Genomic DNA, 20,199 nt, shown 5'->3' on the forward strand with positions numbered 1-20,199 from the left:
TCGCCCGGTCATGGAATATTAAATGATAATAAGTCGCGAAATAAAATTACTATTAGACCCAGTTTTTTCAAATGGCCTTCATTTCAAATCGATAAAGGATCGAGTTGATCACTCTGGCCGTTCTACTGTTCAAGCATCGCTTAGCAACGTATCCACTCTCCGCGTCTCCAAAAGCGAACTTTCGAGGCATACGATGTATTATTTGGCCATCACTTGAGAGCAGCTAAGATGTGCTAATCAGTGGCATTTACGGTCGCCGCAAAGTCTCGGCAATTCATTTCGAATCGCTTCGTGAGTCACTCGCGAGACGCAGTCATAAGACAGGGCGCTAATCGCTCGCTACTCCTGGTGGAGAGCGCAACTTCCGTAAGTCGTCTATCCATATGGATGGTTAGAGCTTCCTCAGATGTATTCCCACTGGTCCTAAGCTTGAAATTATTAGGTCAGAGAAACGAAGTGGATGTCATTTTAGTGGCCAATTGAAAATGTGTTCTTCTTGAATAGTGTGTCAACAGCCAGTGTTGGGAAAGTTACCAAAATATTTTACTCATTAAAGTTAATCTCGTAAAAATGTAACTACATATAGTTTAAATTTACTCGTCCGATAAAATAACTGATTAAAATTAAAGCTAAAAAAAGTAAATTTTGTTGGAACTGTTGTTGAAATTGATCGAGGTAGGTAATTAAAAGCTGCGTGGAAAGTACAGATTATCTTCTGTAAATATTCTTAACTTTCGGAAATTCCTCCATACACCGCATTCAACCATTGATTTCAGATGGATCTTCATTTACTTTTACAGAAATGAACTTAGAGTAACTCTCAAAATCAATTTTTTGAAATTTCGATAAAATAAATGCAAGCTCTAAGTTCGAGAATAATTTAATTTACTTTAGCATTAAGGTTTTCTCGGGTTTCGCACCGGGTCAGAACCTCCATGTCTCCTTCCTACGTTTCGATGAGCAAGCTAATCGCCCATCGTCATCAGGGATTCAGGAATCCAATTGCGAAAACCGAGAAAAAATTGCGAAAGATGCGAAACCGGAGAAAACTATGTACTGCAATTTTTCGCCGGGAAAAACCATAAGTTATAATAATTTACTTTCGCTTGAAAATTCGTAAAACTTTAATAAAATTCTCAATTCACAAATTATATCGGACATTTTTCCGTTCGCCTCCGGAAAAATAAGTCCTGTAGCACTAAACATCATTTTACTTTGTGCTAATGACGGTTTACCAGCGTTATACTTGATAAAGATATTGAAATAAAGCTTCGTTCAACAGTGCTACACTCGTGAGAATGTCTTACTGCTTCTGAATATGCGATTGAAAGTGTCTCCTGACTGATAGAAGCCGGTTGATGCTTATCTAATGAAAAAAATGCATCCATTCTTGCACAACAACGCTGCAGCGATCATGATATATTGCATTCTCAGATACCGTTTTATTTTCCCCCTAATCTGTTGGACAAGCATTGTATCTAACGAATAAAAATTAACTGAAGTTAGTTTTGAACCATTTTATGTGAAATTTCAAAGTTAAAAATTAGCTTTTACAGAAAATAACGATTATATAAAATAATTAAATACATTTTCATTCAAAAAAATTTAAATAAATTACTACTGGTTTTGATTTTAAAGTTTTTAAACCGTTAATTTCAACTAAGTATGTCTTCGACTGGCGGCTGCAAGAAAAAGGGCTTTCTGAAATTTTTATTTGATAATTCTCACTTTATACGGGTTATATTCACTATTGCGATTCCTGTGTATGCTCGCGAAAAATTTTAATGTTTTAATAAGTTTTTTTTCAGCAAAAACTATATTTAACATTAGTCATAGCTTAAGAATGGTGATAACAATAAAATCTTGGATCTTCACCGGGCTACTTTTTGAATTGTTAGGAAATATGTTGTAAAATTGAAGTCAAATCACGAACTTAAACACTAAATGGCGATGTTTTGTGGAACCATTTAACAATGACAGAAATGAAGTTTGTATGGTCCACAGAATTATACTATTAATAGTTCTTGGTTTCGACAACATATCTAATTGATAATCGACTTGTATTTCTCTATGAATCATAAGTATTTTGGTTCACTTGATCATTTTAATGATTGAGAACGCATAGATCGTAAGCGACCCATCATTAGTAGTTTGTTCAAGATATTTGAATGCTCAAATAACACCTTTTATCCTTGCGATTTGTCGACATCAAGACGGTGTGACCTGGTTTCAAAAATACCCTGTTTTTATTTTTACCATTTCGAGTCTATTCTGGTGAGACCCCAGGAGTGCAAAAGATATCGCCTCATCTCAGCTTATTGGGTTAGTAATTTTGTCACAACTATTTCCAATAGTGCTAGTATTATTGTATGTAATCCTTATTACTTTCATTATTGGATATATCAGTGGAAATTATATTAATACTATTATGCTAATTCAAGCAAGATCATGCTGTTGTAGCGAATACTTATCATCGCTTTTTGGACGTGGTGTAATATAACAAATCGTGATAACTCGACATCACTCTTGTATATTTCATTGTATCACCGAATCGGTGAACCATCTTTTTTCAATGATATGTTGCTATCGCTTTTGGCGTCCAGTTCAGTCGTAGGTCGCGGAGCTGAAAATTAAGAAATTGAACTCAAAACGAAATAATAGCAATAGGAAGAAAATCGAAAAGCCGTACACACCAGTTGACACATAACGGACGCTACCGAAAACGAATCTAACGCGTGCCGTGCAGAATTTAACCGTGTTTGCGAGTTTGACGAGCCTGACACATATGCCGTGGAAAACATTGAATTCTTATTCACCTTATTTGTGCATCGGATGTATAAGCGACAAAAGATGTTTTGTTCTCCCGGTTTACGGTTTCGGGAGAAGCCGATTGCGTGCCCGAAGGCGTTTCATGGTCAAGAAGGTACGATTTTGTAGTCCAAGTCTTGACTCTATTTCCTCATCTACATAATACCCCGCAAACCGCCTAAAAAGCGTGTGGCAGGGGGTGTTAGGACACCAGCCGTTTACAGCTAAAAATAAAAATGAAGTGCTCTAACGAAGTTGTGACTAGCGTTTATTAAGTTCCTTTATGGTTCGGGGGAAAAACGAATTCGCATATCTATCCGTTCGGCTAAACATCTCTTTTGATTTATCGCTTCTGTCGGACCTGGAAATACAGTGCGGCTCTAATATTATGTTCTCAGTTTCGCTCTTAAAGATATCTATTCTCAATTGTTCAAGCAATCTAAGCCTAGCGCGCAGCCTCCGAGTCTCCAGCGGCTCCCAGCCTAATTCGCTTAACATCTGGGTGACGCTGTCTGTACGCCCGTAGCGGTTTTTGCATAATTGCAATTTGTATATTTTTTTGCTCCAAGGGTTTGCTCCTCAGAGCAAAAATAAAGTTTTCGTTCAATTATACATAATGATATAATAGTACCGAAGCCATGGTCGGTGACATATATATTGTCTGTGGATTGTACAAAGATAATTATATTTGAAATCAATCGATTCGACTTTCACTTTGTGAAAATTCGTACCTATAGAGGATAAACAATCTTTGTGAACTTTCAAAAAAATTTTATCAGGTACGCGTTCCTCACAATTTTTAGGAAATAGTTGAAATGGACGTCAGTATGGACTTGGGGAATGAGAGGGGAGGTAGGGTATGATCGGGTTTGTTATTTATAGGATTGGGAAAGTCTTTTTCTGGGGGTAAATAGATCGTTGAGATAGGCAGGATTCCCATCATGGAAGAGCATGAGAAGGAAATACCCCAGACCCCAGTATTCCCTTCGGGAGCCGTGAGGAAACCATTTAAAATCAGCATAATATTTCATTGTTCGTAGAGAAGAGGGCGGAAAAAACAAAAAAATGACGCTTCCGTACCTATTTTAAAAAAATTCTGTGAAAATTTACAAAGGTTATATATCTTCATTCGGAATTTTATTTTCCTGTGCCGTGGTTTCTCTGAGTTAAGCCGGAAATCTTGAACATATCGTGAGGGTTTTTGTATTTGTGTACTGATTTGAGTGTCATCCTTTCTCTCGCAGGCCATGTGATCCGGGCCATCTCTCAGGAGGGGTCGCAGGGTGCGAGGGCAGCACCAACGGGTGCCCACCACCAGCAGCACCACCATCACTCCCAGCACCACCACCAGCACCATGGGCCGCACAGTGGATGGCACGTGGAGGACATCGACGACAACTTGGCCGCTGACCTCGAGGGGAGCCTCTCAGGACTCGGCGTCGACCTCACTTCCTCATCCTCGTCCTATCACATGAGGTCAGTGCCGCTCTAGATTACGTTGAATGTGATGAAAAAGTATAGACTAGCCAGCCCGTTAATGCACGCAGAAAAATCCTTAGCACAAAAAAAAATCATTTTGGTGAAGATCTCCCGGGGTTCACACCGGGTATGTTTTTCATCTCCCCTTCCAACATTGCGACAGCGACTCGCTCATCGCCTTCAGGTATCTACATCTACTTCTACATAATACCCTGCGAGCCACATCAATGGTGTTTGGCAGGGGGTGATCAATCACTAGCATGCAGCATTCTCAAGAAGACTCCCAAATGCCCACCGCAAGGTCATGAATAAGTTACGCATACTAAAAAATTATACTTCCGCATTCAAGCAATAGTAAAAATTGCCAACTACTTATGAAGGCAATCTGTCCAATCTGTGTCGAGGAATCAGGGTATCCGCTGACTTGGAAAACTTCAGATTCAGATTGGGCTCGCGTATTTCCGATTTAGTGGTGCTGAGAAGAAGTCTCTGCCAAAGTGAAACGTATTAAGGTATCGTCTTCAATGGACGTCCATCGTGCTTAAGTAGCACAGTCTTACTACTGCGAAACGATTCCTAGTGTCATGGCGACAATATAATTCTAAGCCTAAAACTATATTAACATGTATTAAATGCTAGCGCATTGTAATACATTCAGCTACCTGAATGACTCGATAGGATGAAGCCTGGATCAGATTCTTAAGCATTAGTCAGGGTGTTCGCTTACCTAGAAAGCCTGGAATACTCAGGGATTTTCGGTCTTCTGGAACATCTCAAGGAATGTGGAGATTTAGCTGGAAAAGTCGGCTTTTTCGCATGAAGAGTCGGAGGAAAACTAGCCCAATGCATCGAATCCTCGAAACACACTAAAAGCAAGCCAAAGCCAGCAACACAATAAAACCAAGCTATTATTTTAATAGGTTTTTGCTCGTATTTATCCAGGAATTTAAATCCATTTAATAGAAACCTCTCTTTAAACAACTTTCTATGATAATAATTTTCTGTTTCGACAGTAGCTTGCTTGAAAATTTTCTCTCATTTGCACACATTCAGCTTACATTTGATAACCAGTTTGGAGAACAGCTTGTGCAATGGCCTTCATCAGTTTCTTTCTGGTTTAATACATGTAGCTGAAGTTTTATATTATGTGGAGGAGGGTTTATTAGACTTAAACACTAGCGAGTAGCTTACATTTTCAAGGAGAATTTTCTATTGCCTGAAGATGTTACACACAGAATTCAAATGATTTGAAAACTACTTGTGTCGTTCGTAAATTTAGCCATATAATCAGAAATTTCCCCAAAATGCTTTCGTTTAGGAGTGGATAGCACCCTAGAAAACAAAGTAATTCACTTATAAAACCCCGGAATCTCATGGAATTTTTAATTACTGCGCAGTGGACACCATAGGAATCCATATAATTCATAAGTTATATTCATCCACGATCCCGGAATCACTTGGATTCCTGATGATGATGGGCGAGTCGCTCGTCGAAACTTTGGAAGGAGAAATGGAGAACCTAACCCATTGCGGATCTTTAGCCGTATAGTTCGCCGTAAATCCACCAGGCGTTTCAATAAATCTTTCAAACTCGAATCCCGGTTCTCGGGTCTAAAAATATTTCATCACTTCTCCAAAAGTTGGTAATATCGATTTGTTTACGCCGACGAGGCGCCAAATAATGGACAAGTCGTCTTGCTACTCATTCTTCTTTACCTTCTACCAACTGTCAATTTATATTATCAAAGATGAGCGCCCTGCTCGCAGCACACGCAGGATGAATTTTGCTGCATTCGAGGCGTGGGAGGGGAAGAAGCGAGCGTGGAGGGGATGGGAGCGGCCTGCCGCACTTGTGTCCGCGATGCTACGTGGGAGTCGAAATATTTTCTTCGCGGATGCGGGCTCAAATTTGGCATTATGTGGCTAAACGGTGGCAGATATGTCAAAATGCACGAAATCTTTGCTCTTGAAGGGCTGTAACTCAGCAAAATCCATAGGGAACGATCATAAAATATAAATTTCTAATTTTGACCTTCCCCCTCCTCTAAATTTCGTTTGAGCAAGGGTGAGGGGTTCACCTAGAGGTCTCAAATTTTTCAGGCCCTATTTTTTATCAGCCCCACAACTTTTTTTCGTTGGGCCAGATGGATTTGAAAAAATCGATTTTTCCGATCCGCCCTGCTATACAGTCCTTTATAACAATTAAGTTCATGTACTCGTGCAGAAATCCATGAGAAAATCCCCTTAGGCGAGATTTAAACCCGCGCCCCTGGATTAGCAGACAATGATTTTTCCCTCTCACCACCGTGGCTGGAAAAAAAACATTCCCATGCCGGGAATCGAACCCGGGCCTTCTGGGTGAAAGCCAGATATCCTAGCCACTAGACCACATGGGAGGTTAAGTTTCTTTGGAAGTTCATATGGAGTTGGTTTGACATTCTTGATAGTCCTCAAGGAGTTGACACCTGGTGTTGGACCAAGTCAGTCGTTTCAGTGATGTCAATCACCGTTCACCATTCACGTTAGTCAGACGTTAGTGGTCGATCGTCGGTCACTATAGTGATTGACATAGGTCAATCTCGACCGATATCACTGTCGGCAATTGTCAGTCGCGACCGATGTCACTAAAAGCGACGAATTGCGCGGCATCTAAGAGCTGCTTGAAGAATAAAAATAGAAATAATTCGTAAAATCTTTTATCATCGTACGGTGTTATTAATTCTTGTAAGAAAGTTGAAAAAATGCCATCTGAACCCACGCTTTGTAGATTTACCTTTATTAATTTATAGTATAATTAGTGGTGGCAAAAGTTTAGAAGGTTAATATAGGAATTTTAATTAATTAATGCATTCCGAATAAATATGATTTTAAATACCATGAAATTACAGGCCATTGTTTCTCACATTAATATATAATTCAGCATAAATGTAAACATAAATTTGACAAATAAAGATAAGCAAAGATATCGTACAGTACACTTATTTTAATTTCAAAACTTGTCGACTTTTTTTTCAATCCTCGCCGTCATCATCGGGAACCTGATTTTGAAACACATGTTATAGAATTTTGAAATTAAAATTAGTACACAGCTACCTTTGCGCATCCTTTAACTTTGCTGTTCTACGACACATCTCCCAAAAAGGTTTACCTTATTCATAAATTATACAGTTTGGGCTATTGGACCTGTCACAAAGGAAAAATTAAGGCTTTTCAAGCGCTCACAAATCCTTCGAGGGTCAATATAGGGGGCGGCGTATTAAACCGTTTATTGTTGCCGTTCTGACCACTTCCAAGCCAAACCTCCCTTTGTCTGCCCCGTCGGCTCGTCGCATGTTTCACTGCTTGCCGTCCTCAATAACCGCAAACGAATGTTAACGACCCGGCCTCCCACTCCCTGTCCTCGTCTGCATTATCAACTTCATGTCCCACAGCCGGAAAACCTGCCGAAAATTTAGTCGACAGACTGGTGCAGTGGCCACCTCATTCTCAGGGCCCAACATTTTATTCGAATGGCGGAATAAACGCCGACGAGACACTTTCGGAATTCTATGTTGTTTCGCTTACAAAATGTTGAAGAATAGATGAGGAAGATGTTTCATGTTTTTTCTTGCTAATAAAAAGCGATCCAATCAGTCGCGGAAAAATATAAAATTGTGTTTCGTGACAGGCATTAGTAGGCCTATGTACCACCAAAAAGCTGTAAATCCATGATAAAAAGAAGAACGCAATGGTAATTTCCACACTGTTAATATGTCACAACTCAGCAACCGACCATGGTTTCAACACGTAAGTGTCATTTTCAAGGTAGAAAGTCATTTAAAAGTGTGGAAATTACCATTGTGTTCTTCTTTTTATCATGTATATAAAGAACTTCCACAAAATCGAGCCGGATACGATTTTATAAAAAAGATTTAACCTTAATTTAAATACAAAATAAATTGTTCAACACAGAATTATGATAATAAAAACTGAGGCACTAAATTTTGGCATGTGAATATTGAAAGAACTCATTTCATAGCTTTCTACGGCTTCAATAGTCTTAATCATTATGCCATTAATATTTTAATTTAAAGAATTTTATTTGAAAAACACACCGTATTTTCATCCACTTCTACAAAAGGAAAGGAAATTTTAGCATCACGTTAATTATTTTCAGCAAAGTAGATTTAACGAATGTATTTACATTTTTCATATTTTTGGCACCAAATCATGAACATTAGCAAATTATAAAGATTCTAATAAAATGTTTAATATTGTAGTAGATTACGATTAAATGGCTCCTATGTTATATTCGGAATGGAACTCCATGGATAATTAGCCGTAATTATCAATGAATCCTCTGACTGGAAAACCACTATTATCCGAGGCATCGCATTGGATGGAGAATTCATACGCCAGCGACTGTTTTTCATGGTGAATGACTGTAATTCTTTTCTCGATCACGAACGACCGACGACCGACTTCGGTCGCGAATGATCGACGAACGAAATCGGTCGTGAACAGGAAAATATACTGTGTCGTTCGTCGGAGTGATCCAGTTGATTAATCGGTCACCTAAAAGATCTCGATCGTGCATGTCTGCCGCTCACGACCTTCGACCCATCAACCCTCACATCCAGCAACGTGTGAGCCTCGTTAAAATTGCTCACGTAGTGCTCCGCGCAGTGGCCTGGAAAGCCGAAGGTCTGTGGTTCAAATCCAGACCCACGGAACTTGTTTTCCCTTGGCAATTAATGTGAAGTAGTAGTTACTCAGAAAAACGGTCACTTCCATGCATGGATAGCTGATTTGTACGCATAGCCATAGTGTGACGTCACAGGTCCCATCTGATATTTGGAATCAAGTTCTATAACTGTGAAGTATGCTTATCTGTCTACGAATGTGCTCGAAGGTTTCGAAGGCGAAGCGCCATTTTTGTTCTTTCCGTCTCGTCATCGCTATCGCTAGACATGACGTGGAATTCCACTATTGCTCAATATTCACTTGCTCTCCCAAACTGCTCTCGATATTCTACTACTATGTGAGATCAGCGATTCTTAAGAGCAGACAATCATCGAGGAACAGATATCCAGGCAGTCAGTGTTGCAATCTTTGAAACAGTACCCTATGATTGCGGGAACGAGAGCTCTATTTGCGTAGCTATTATCCCGCCTCTGGTAATTCCAAGTGATTTGGACGAACCGCTTAGTGCCAAAGTAAGGAATGGATATATATATATATATATATATATATATATATATATATATATATATATATATACACAATCATAATAACATATTATATATATATATATATTATATATATATATATCTGTAATATTAAACAAGTCCATCACGACGTTCCTCTTAATCTATCCTATATTATTATATTTTTTAATGCAGGCCGTTGTAAGGGTTGGCAAAAAAGGCATCAAGCCTGCGATTAGGCCAACTTCCAAGTAAAAATATGTAGAAATTAGTCACATATAACAAATATATAGGCGAAAAAAAGGTATGCAAAAGAAATTTAATGAATTAATAACTCCGATCTCCAGTGCTTTAAAACATGTTTTAGAACATAATATGCATAAATAATATGACAAAATAAAATTCATGGACCGTTTACAATAAAGTTTCAGCATTATCAACATTAATTAATCGTTCATGAATTCACTTTGGATATTTATTAAAACAGGAATATTTTTTTATGTAATTGGTCAGGATATTGCTCAATTTTGATCCCATGTACAAAAACACCTTTTATGCGTCAAATTCGGTTTATGCACAGGGGTGCAGATACCTGGGCCAAATGTAGGTATACATAATTTAACTTCCATAAAATGTAGTACAATATTCACTGCGTTACTAAAGCATTTTATTAGGTACCTTACTGATGCTTAAGTCTTATTTTTAAGTTGAAGTACTATTTTAGTGTTCTCTTTCACATCTCTCTTTACTTGTTCCATATATTTTGTCCGAGGTCTTCCTTTTCCATTCTTGCCTTCCACTTGCCCTTCGACGATTGTCTTCATCAGGCCATCATGTCTCAAGATGTGGCGTATAAGGTTGTTCCGTCTTCTTATTAAGGTTTTCATGAGGCTTCTCTTCTCTCCTACCCTTCTTAGGACTTCCTCGTTACTAACTCGGTCGATCCATTTGATTTTCATCATTCTTCTGTAGCACCACATTTCAAAGGCCATGTTAGTGTTATTATTCTTAAATGTATGAGATAGGCAGGCTTGATGAGACTGTAATAATATGTGTACACAGTGTAATATGCTTCGCCTCAACATCGATAATTTAGAAAATCAGAGTATCGTGCATATTTTTACTGCCTACATAAGTCAGATCATATTATGCGTATGCTTTCATTAATTTTCCCTATTGGACGTAGGATTAGTTTGTTTCATATTTTAAAATAGGTCTGTATGGGATATCGTACGAATTACGAGATAACGAGAGGCCCTTAATGATAATGCGTCCAGTCGCTGTTTCCCACCACTGCTAGTTCAGTCCTAGGGCAGACTACGTGGTCTCCGAACAACCCGCTTCTGTCTATTTAGTGGAATAGTGAACGCACTGATAACGGCAATCGCTTCGACAATCATCTGCTTCCCCTAGCTTAAATGTCTTCGGAGGACTCTCGGAGCCGGAAATAAGAGGCTTGTGTCAATGGCATTGCTTGTTTAGACTAAAGACGCCCCAGACTTAACGCTCGCTAAATGCCGTAGCCGTCATTGTCGGAGAGGATTAGGTGACGTATATGAAGGCGAAAGATAACCACGGCTCATTAAGTTCTAGTCGCGAAGCGTTGACGTGACGTCAGTGGAAAACAGTGGTATGGGAGGCAAAGCGATGCCACTGAGACAATTGTCCATTGCCATTCCGTTTTGGGCGGGTAAAATTTGAAGGACGTTTATGTGAAATGAAAGTCATGTGAGTATGAGAACCGACCAAGGTTGCGATAAACGGTTTTTAATGTCTTGCTTCGACATGAGTATTGAGTTCACGTCTGTCATGCTTCTAAAACCATCTTGCTCCTGCCATCTCACCCGCCGGGATATCGGAAAACATTCCTCTATCGAATTCGAATCGATCTAGGCACAGAATATTACACTTGGGAGACAACAGTCCGTTCCGAAGGAGATTGATTATCATTTCCACGTTAATCGGTTTTCAAAAATGTCTGCAGCGGGGCAATGTGTACAAATTGATTTTCAATATAATATTTGAAAACAGCAGTAAAAGATTTTAAAAGTCATGGATTTGATAGAGTGAGATAGTTATCACGGATATAAATTGCGGTTGACAGCCCTAATTTCACCTTATTTCTCCGTGTAATTCGGATCACTCCACCCGTCAGCGACGCGAGTGACAACTTATCGAAACCCATTTAAATTCGCGGTGGATGAAAGCATATATAACAGTAAGTAGAGGCCAGCTGGATACTTCTTTAGTGTAATATACGTGGTCTTAGCTAAGGGGACTACAAAGAGTGGAGGTCATATTCCGCCCCTTAGAATCTTGATTTGCGCTGCCACTTCCTTCGCTTATCACTTCGGTTCTCAAAAATATCCGCAGAGCGGTTATAAACGCGAATCCAATGGCCGATGACGATGATCGGCCTTGATGACGATGAAAAAGGATTTCATGGAAGCGTCGGCAGAGATGGAGATAGAGGAGATTACCCGGATGAAATCCCGAGGAGAATTTTCTGCCGCCATTCGCCGGGAAAAAGTGAAGTCCTACATGTCTCATTTTTCTCCACATTATCCGCTTCAAATTTCACGTCGACGCACACTCTCTAAAGACGAAAATTCGAATGAGTCAGGATCTAATTACTGTTGAATGAAATTCATAACTACAGGGCGTAGACCGACGAGCCACAGTTCAGTGGCAAGACGAAGAATTACAATTACAGCCAAAATGAAACGTGTATTGATTTATTTTCAATCAATTTGTAGTTTTGAAGTATTTTCGATATTTACATAACAGCCCTTATGTATAATAAATGATAAAATAAATTCTCTGATTTGGCACCGGGAGAGGCTGTGTCAGGCATCATCAGGTCAGGTGGGACTTGCTGACGAAAATGTCGTTATAAGATATCAAACAACGGGGTGGAAACCCGAAAACCATGACCGTCATATAGTACTCATCGTGGATTCCATAGCAAGATCTGAAGCATTTTCATCTGTAACGCCTACGGGGAAATCATTGAGAAAACAATTGTTGGTCGTAATTTTCAATCGTGCAATGTAAAATAGTCCTAATTTTACGGATTATCTGCGTGGCATTAAAAAAGTGAATTACCTTAAAAACATGGCCAATGATGACGAGAATCCTTGAGTACAAAATTGAGAGAACATTTGCAACTTCTCACATGAATTTCTCATATTGCATTTCTTTAATGAATTATTAGCAAATATTGGCGAAATTATTACAGTTTACTATCAAATTTATGGGGCTTGTATGAGTTGGCCTGGAACAATTAATACATTTTAAGGCTTTTATCATAAACTTAATAAAGAGTGTTGTGGCTGGTCATCTCCAAACAAGTCCTTGACTGTCAAAGTGAAGATCCAACGATTTGATCGATGGATTTTTCTCTTTAATAGGAAACTCCACTAAAATCGTTGGCACATTAATGGCTGATGCCAGGCTTCGCTATTTAGTGAGCCCTGTCCGCTTCTATAACGGTGATGTATTTTCCCCGTCCCTCCCATCCAACCCTATCCCTATCCCAGAGGCGTCGTCGGGCTCCTATCGCGGCGGCGCCTCTTTCCTTTTTCCTTCCCATTTCCACTCCCCTCCCCGGGTGATCGGGCGTATCAGTTGAATTACTGGGTCCCGGCCGCGGTGTGTTGTATCCTCGAAGGGGTCCCCTGAGCCCTCATTTCTTGTCAAAGTAAAGCTCGTGGGTTCGAGTCCCGCCTGGATTGGTTACCCCTATTCTGGGCATGGGTGTTGTGCATCTTACGTTGTAGTTCGTAACATTCCCCCGTTGTAAGGGTCTAAAATACGCTGTTGAAGGTAAATAAATTTATTTATCGGGTAGTCGAAATGTCGCGCGGGTGGGGAATGTAAATGTTAAATATTTTTATAGGCGCATGCGCAGAAACAAATACAATTTGATAAAATACCTTGTATAATAATCATTTAGGATTAAATTTCGACTTTATATCGTACCGTTATTCCAAGATTGTACGTTCGTCCCACGTCCATCTTATTTCGGTGCATTGATTAGTTTTCCTTTCCCGATACAGTGGGTCGCATCACCAAAACTACGCACAGATGTGATAGGAATTGAACAGTTACACAAATACACACCAAATGACGACAAAATTCTTACTATTCATTGAAAAATCTTTTATTTAGGAATAATGAAATTATTTAGCCGATGACAAGAGAGAAACTTCGGATTACTGGATGTGCCGGATTACATCTATGAGGTGCCGTGCCAGCCACCACCTGGGCGTGTGATTCCACACCAGGCATGTAACGCTCATTCTAGCCTTAATCAGGAACGCGATCGCTTGCCGGACACAGGCCACTCGCAGGCTAAGCACACATGACGATGACACGCGATCAGACCAGAAAATAGGAGAGTGCTTAGAACACCAACATGCAATTAAAATTAGTAAATAAAAATCACCATGCAAATAAAACTACTTGTTAGTAACAGAAAAACGAAAACTTATCGAAGTGCCACTGTAAGGCCGGATTTCTAGGATTGTGCTGTACCTATTTTAATTCTTATTTTTTTAATGTACGGCTGGTATCGTAACATCCTCCGCCGCGCGTCTATTCAAGCGACTTACGGGGTAGTGTGTAGATGTAGATAACTTGCAATTCAAATATCTTGTCATTCTTCGCTGATGATGTGTGTACGTCTGTAGCATGCTTCGATGCGGGGGCAGTCATATTGTATGTATAGCCGTGTGACGCACCGCTTACTAATCCCCGGCTTTCCCCTGGAACCGGTCTAATAAAATAATATTTTAATACTCTTCATCAATTCATACCTGCTTTCTATTCCCTTTTTCTGTATTGCCTTTCTCTCTCTCTCCCGTACCTTACGAGTGCTTTCCCTCGAAACCATTGTTCCCCTCATGAAAATCAGCAAAAGGAAATTTACGAAAAATTCTATCAATATTTTTCTGTTTTCGTGAATTTACACTAAGTTTGGGCAATAAGTAACCCATTATAATCGCAATCCCCGAGCCTAGAACTAGAAATCGTTTCCACATCCTTTATTGAGTCCAATAGAATTTTCCATTCTATATACATTTGTAAGAGAGGATGTGTGTTTGTCTGTCCGCAATGCGTTTCCATACGGCTGCACGGATTGCAACCAAAGTTTTTACGACGGTGCATCTCATGCTCTCAAACCCCGTAGTGCTACTTTAGATTGCGTCCGACGCGACCCTTGCGTCTTTTCTCATTTCCGTTTGTTACGTCTCATCATGCAACCTATGCGGTTGGGCATCCTATCGGTTAGGCACACCTCTTGACACGCTCAAAGAGGAAACATTTAAATCCAATATAACCTTGAAAGCCAAGTTTCAAGTTTCCCACTTCTCTGGGTACTATCCTTCCGAGCAACGCCGGGTGGCATGTTAGTCGCAAATAATCTTCGTGATCTTTTTTGTAGTTACCCTTTGAAGCTACGCTCCGGCATGATGCATGAACTTAAAAGCAAATGAGTATGAATCAGTTTTCACTAATATTGGCAAATTAAAACTTGCTGGAATCATTCCACAAAAACATTTATTTCCTTTACGCGACCGGTTTATATGCATTTTGTATTATCATCCGGTAAATATCATCAGGTCACAGGCCGATGATAAAAAATGTAAGGAACTCGGCCGTGTAAAAGAAAAAAATTTATTCGTGGAAAATTGCCCGTAAGTTTAATTTACCAATGTGTTAGTATTCAATGATATCAAGCGCGAAGCAACTCGCTAAAATAATTTGTTTCTTTGAAGGTACTACTACTACCTTCATCAAAAGGCGAAATTTAGCCCCAGGTAGCATTTTTGCGAAGATTTTAAGTGTCCTTAAGTAGGTTGCCTGCCAAAAAACTACTGCAGCGCATTTTTTATGGTGTCAGTACATGCTGATTATATTTTTTTGCTGATATGGGACTGGAAGGTAAGAATTTGTTTCCATATCCAGTACGAAACCGCATTTTTCTGCAGTTAGCTGACTTTAGCAGTTAGCAGTTAGCGGCGGAATTTCCGAAATATTACATATATACTATTCCGTTTGAACGTTAAAATCATTATAAAAGAGTGCTAATGACCTGATTTTTCGACACACTCAATGCATCTTATGCTACTACAAATTAAAAAAGTCTTCCAGTTAGCGAAACTCATCGGACAAAGTATACTTTAGAGGTATTAAAAAGTCTCAGATTCTCCTTTCCATCACCTCCATCCCATCGCAATATTTCACGTAGCTTTGCCCTGCAGTGGATTTTTAAAATCATAATAAATATCTCTATCGGTTTGTGTCGCACGAGGATTCCGATTCCCAATCTTCATGTCTCTCAATCCTTCTAAACCTGAAGAAAGATCTGAGGTTTTCCCGGCGTATGATGATGTTGAAGTTATTTCGGGTTTCCCACCGGATGAGGTTCTCCATCTCTGCCGACGTTTCGATGGTCGTGTCGTCCATCGTCATCAGGGCTTGATGACGATGGACGACACGACCATCGAAACGTCGGTAGAGATGGAGAACCTCATCCGGTGGGAAACCCGAAATAACTTCAACCTTCTAAACCTCTTTCAGCCATTTCTATCTGCAACACATGCATCCAGCTTTTCATTGCCTGCTTCTCCGTCGCCTTCCCTCTGGGTTCCACTGCAATATTTGCATCGGGAGTCTTTCATTACCCATTCGTTGCACTTGCCAGTACCACTTTAACTGGTGAATTCTTATTTCATCCACTTTTGGGTCACTTAGTTTTTTTCCCTGATCCTTCCATTCTTTATTTTTTCTTTCCTTATTTTGTCGGCTACTCTTCGCCAGAAGTCCATTTCTGTGCTCAAAAGAAAGTTTTGCTGATTTTTTGCCGTTATTGGCCATACTTCACTGTCGTAAGTCACTATGCTTTTCACTTAAACGTTGTATCTTGTTTTTATTTTCATTGGTTATTTTCTGGTACCATAGTTGTTCAAAAGTGTAATTACTTTTTTCCTTTATTTCATATTTCCCTGGCGGCTATCTCCATCGTTTTGTTTCCTGCAATTTGCATCCCAAGATATTTATTCTCTTCACAGAATCCTTGAGCCTATCCTACCAGAATAAGATCCTTCTCATATATTTTGTTTTGACGTTAATATCCAGACCCCAAATTTGTTATTCTTCTGTAATGTTTTTAGTCATATATTCCATATCTTCATGATCTCGTGATGTAACGACTTGGTATTGTGCATATTTTAAGGTGTATGCGGTACTTTCGATAGCGTAAATTTTTAGTCTTCTTTTAACTTTCGCTGCCCTCCCCTCGGCCGGCATTGACTCCGAGGCGAGAATGAATTGATTAAAGTGAACGCGGCGTGCGGCGCGGGATTTGACACGTGATCTACTACCCTGATCACGTGAATGGAACTATTGAGGTCATCCGACGCATGCGCGTCTGGCACATTGTATGTGGGATACGGAAGGAGGAAGAATAAGGCGATCGTGAGAGTAGGCGAGAAGGAGGAGGGTCCAAGCTCACGAACGTTCTTCTCGAAAAGCCTCCCTTTCCCACCGAGGAAAAATATCTCGAAAATCTGGCTTCGCGGGGCCTGGTAATTTGAGATACTGCTCCGTGCATCGTTAAGCCGAAGGTTCTGGTATGGAATTGTTCCCACGGAACTGATTGATCGTCGTAGAATTTCAGTGATTGGTTAGGATGTGCACGAGGGTGTGGCTTACTTTTTCATTTTTCTCGGATTCTTTATTTCAACCTGGGGATCGGGTTGGTGTGGTGGCTAGAGAGTTGGTTTCTCACTCCGTGGGCTCGGGTTCAAATCCCAGCGATGACAGAGAATCTTCAGAGACTATCATAGACGGCGGCAGTCCAAATCGTGCGCACGAGATAGACGAGGACGAGTTGACTGCTTGTGGCATCATATGCTTAGCAGTCCATACATGGGCGTACCCAGCGAGGGGCAGGGGGGGAAATTGCCCTCCCCCCTAGAAGCAAAATTGCAAAAGTCTTTAATCAAAATCAGTTCTGAATTGAAACAAAAGTATTCAACAAATTTTCTTTAAACCCACGAAAAATGATATACATTAGTATAAGATATGTAACGAAAATGAAATTATTTTTTCAAGAAAATAATCTCATAAACTAATAAAGCGCTGTTATAATTTTCTTAAAATGTTGGTTTCATTCACCTTTTCCATGGGAAAATGTCGCAGCTTGGCTTGCCCCCCCCCCCCCCCGCTAGACCATGGCTTGCCCTCTACCTATACCACTTGCCCCCCCCCCCCCCCTAGTTATGATCCTGGGTACGCCCTTGAGTCCATACCACCTAGTCCGGTTGTGTCCTCAATTACCCACAGGCAGCCTCGATAGCTTAACTGGCTAAAGCACGCGACCGGAATTTGGGGGATCGTGGTTCGAATCCTGGCCAAAGCGTATGTTTTTTTTCTCTGTGGATATTTCGCACAATTTATGCATAGCGGGTGACTCCCGAAAAAGTTATCACCGAGGCTAGTCCTGGTATACTTATAATTAATCATTTCGAAGGCTAAAATGAAAAGTTTTTACACCCCTTCGGGGCTGAAAATTTTGGAGACTCATTGCTTAAATTATCAGGCTTCCGACGTGCTTTCGCTTCGCTGATGCACTACAACGCATTCATTGGAATGCGTGGATAAACTTTGGGGCGGGAAGACACTCATGCCTGCCCATCACTTCCTCCTGAGTCAGCCCAAAATACGGCACTCGGGAATATCCGTCAGAGCCAATCAAATATACAAAGCTGGAAACGCGCTGGCTTTCCGATATCTTTTGGGAGTCTTTCGGAACGTCGTTTATGAGTATAAATTAAACAGTCTTTCGTGTTGCTCCCCTTGTGTCTGCTGCTGATAAGGTGCGCTGTAATCGGGAGGACCGCTGGCATCTCTGTGAGGAGGCTCATTGCATCGTTGGCTCCGACCGCGCGTGTGACGTGACGCTGGCGGCTATCTCCACGGAGATTTGACTCGGAGATAACGATGTTTGCAAATCCTCGACGAGGGACATGGAGCGGGAACGCTATTATCTCTGCCTCTCTCTCTCTCCCTCCGGGGCCGTTGCATTTCGGGATTCCCAGCTCTCTTCCTCCTTCCAGACTTTGTCATCGGGCGGCCTAGAATAGGGTAGTTTCCTTCATCAAAGTAAACGAAAGGCATTCATTGCGATTCGTTACCCACTATTAATGTATTCATGATACACAAATTATTTGGTTTTAGAAATCCCAGTTTAGACGAATGTTAATGCCCAACTTTAACCTCATTTCAAAAAGGCCAGATTGGCGCTCATGCGGTACCACTCCACGTGACGTCACAGGGACCTAGATGCTATACGAGTAGTCAGGAGTTTTACATACTCTGAGATTACCAATGTATGCATGAGGCACAGAGCTCAGGGTAACATTTCTTAATAATCACCTATTAAAATTGCCTATGGTTGGAAAGTTTCCTTCGTGTGATAGGTTATTAATAATCCTTATTCAAGCCAAGCGCTACCCGCTAGCAGGGCATGGGCGTACCCAGCCAGGGGCATGGGGGGGGGGCAGCTGCCCCCCTAGAAGCAAAAATCGGAAAAGTCTTTAAGCAAAATCAGTACTGAATTGAAACGAAAGCATTCAACAAATTTTCTTTAAACCCACAAAAAATGATATATGTTACTGTAAGATATGTAACTTAAAAAAACTATTTTTTCTGGAAATAATCTCATAAAATAATGTCACAACTTGGTTTGCCCTCCCTTAGACCAGGGCTTGCTCCCCCCCCCTCCCCCCAGTTATGATCCTGGGTACGCCCTTGTAGCAGGGTACTCTACGCTACCGCCATGCTCGGCAGCAAGCAGCCTGATCGTAGCGGCGTTCATAGTCTCGCACCCAGGTGGCCTCACACAGCAGCTGCCAGACGTCACACGGGCTTTTCCCAGCATTCATACTTAGCCGTTGCGTTTTCGCGCGCTTGAAAATTTTCACTTTTCATTTAATCGCGAAAAGTAGATATCGTCATCAAAAATCCAAAAGCGTGAAATATGTACTCCTGAGTAATAATCTTTCGATTTAGGCAATAAAAATAGGTAACCACCCATATTGACGTGTACGGTGATCTTAGTTTTGTCGTTTTCCGCCTCGAATGTTTATGAATTTCTGGCCAATATACAGGACTAGACAAGGGAAATATACAGAAATATATTCCTGGCTAATATACAGAAAAAAATCAATGGCGGCGATACGGCGCACAGTGGACTTGAATCGAAAAAAGCTGGGCTTGAACCTCAAAAACGTTTTTTTTTTGAGTTAGGAAGTTGACACTTCGCATTAATATTCCCTAATAAATTGTGCATAGTTTTTCCGATTTATTCTTTCCTGTTTCCTCTCGTTAGCAATATATTTGAGGTCAAAGTTGAACACATTTAGCTAAATGCGTTCGCCCTCGATTTATTTTAATTGCCAACTTTATCCTCTTTCAGTGGTTTCATGAATTGCGTTTTTGCCCAAACCGTTATGCCATGTTATTTAACACTGACATTTGGAGGGTTTCAAATTTTTTATTTCATTAGTGACCAGAGATATATTACAAAATGGATGACCTTCTTTGCAGCCATTTTTTTTACGTAAACGTAGAGAGAAAAAAAGATATATTTCCACCGCGAAACCACTGCAAGAGATTGATTTAAAGATTAAGTTGGAATTTTCAGAAAAATCGAGTG

General features: G+C 40.4%; 1 protein-coding gene and 1 non-coding gene across 3 annotated transcripts in view; one reads left to right on the forward strand and one right to left on the reverse strand.

Annotated features, from left to right (window-relative positions):
* The window catches only part of LOC124165796, a 143,350-nt gene that overhangs the window by 36,244 nt on the left and 86,907 nt on the right, over positions 1-20,199 (forward strand). For both annotated transcript variants that reach the window (XM_046543297.1, XM_046543298.1), the window contains exon 2: positions 4,053-4,284. In XM_046543297.1, coding sequence (XP_046399253.1) covers positions 4,053-4,284 — 232 coding nt within the window. The remainder of the gene's footprint in view (positions 1-4,052; positions 4,285-20,199) is intronic.
* On the reverse strand, positions 6,612-6,683 carry Trnae-uuc. Its single transcript has one exon. It is a non-coding gene; the product is annotated as a tRNA-Glu (tRNA).

This window comes from Ischnura elegans, chromosome 9 (assembly GCF_921293095.1).
Source record: "Ischnura elegans chromosome 9, ioIscEleg1.1, whole genome shotgun sequence".
Classification (NCBI taxonomy): domain Eukaryota; kingdom Metazoa; phylum Arthropoda; class Insecta; order Odonata; family Coenagrionidae; genus Ischnura; species Ischnura elegans.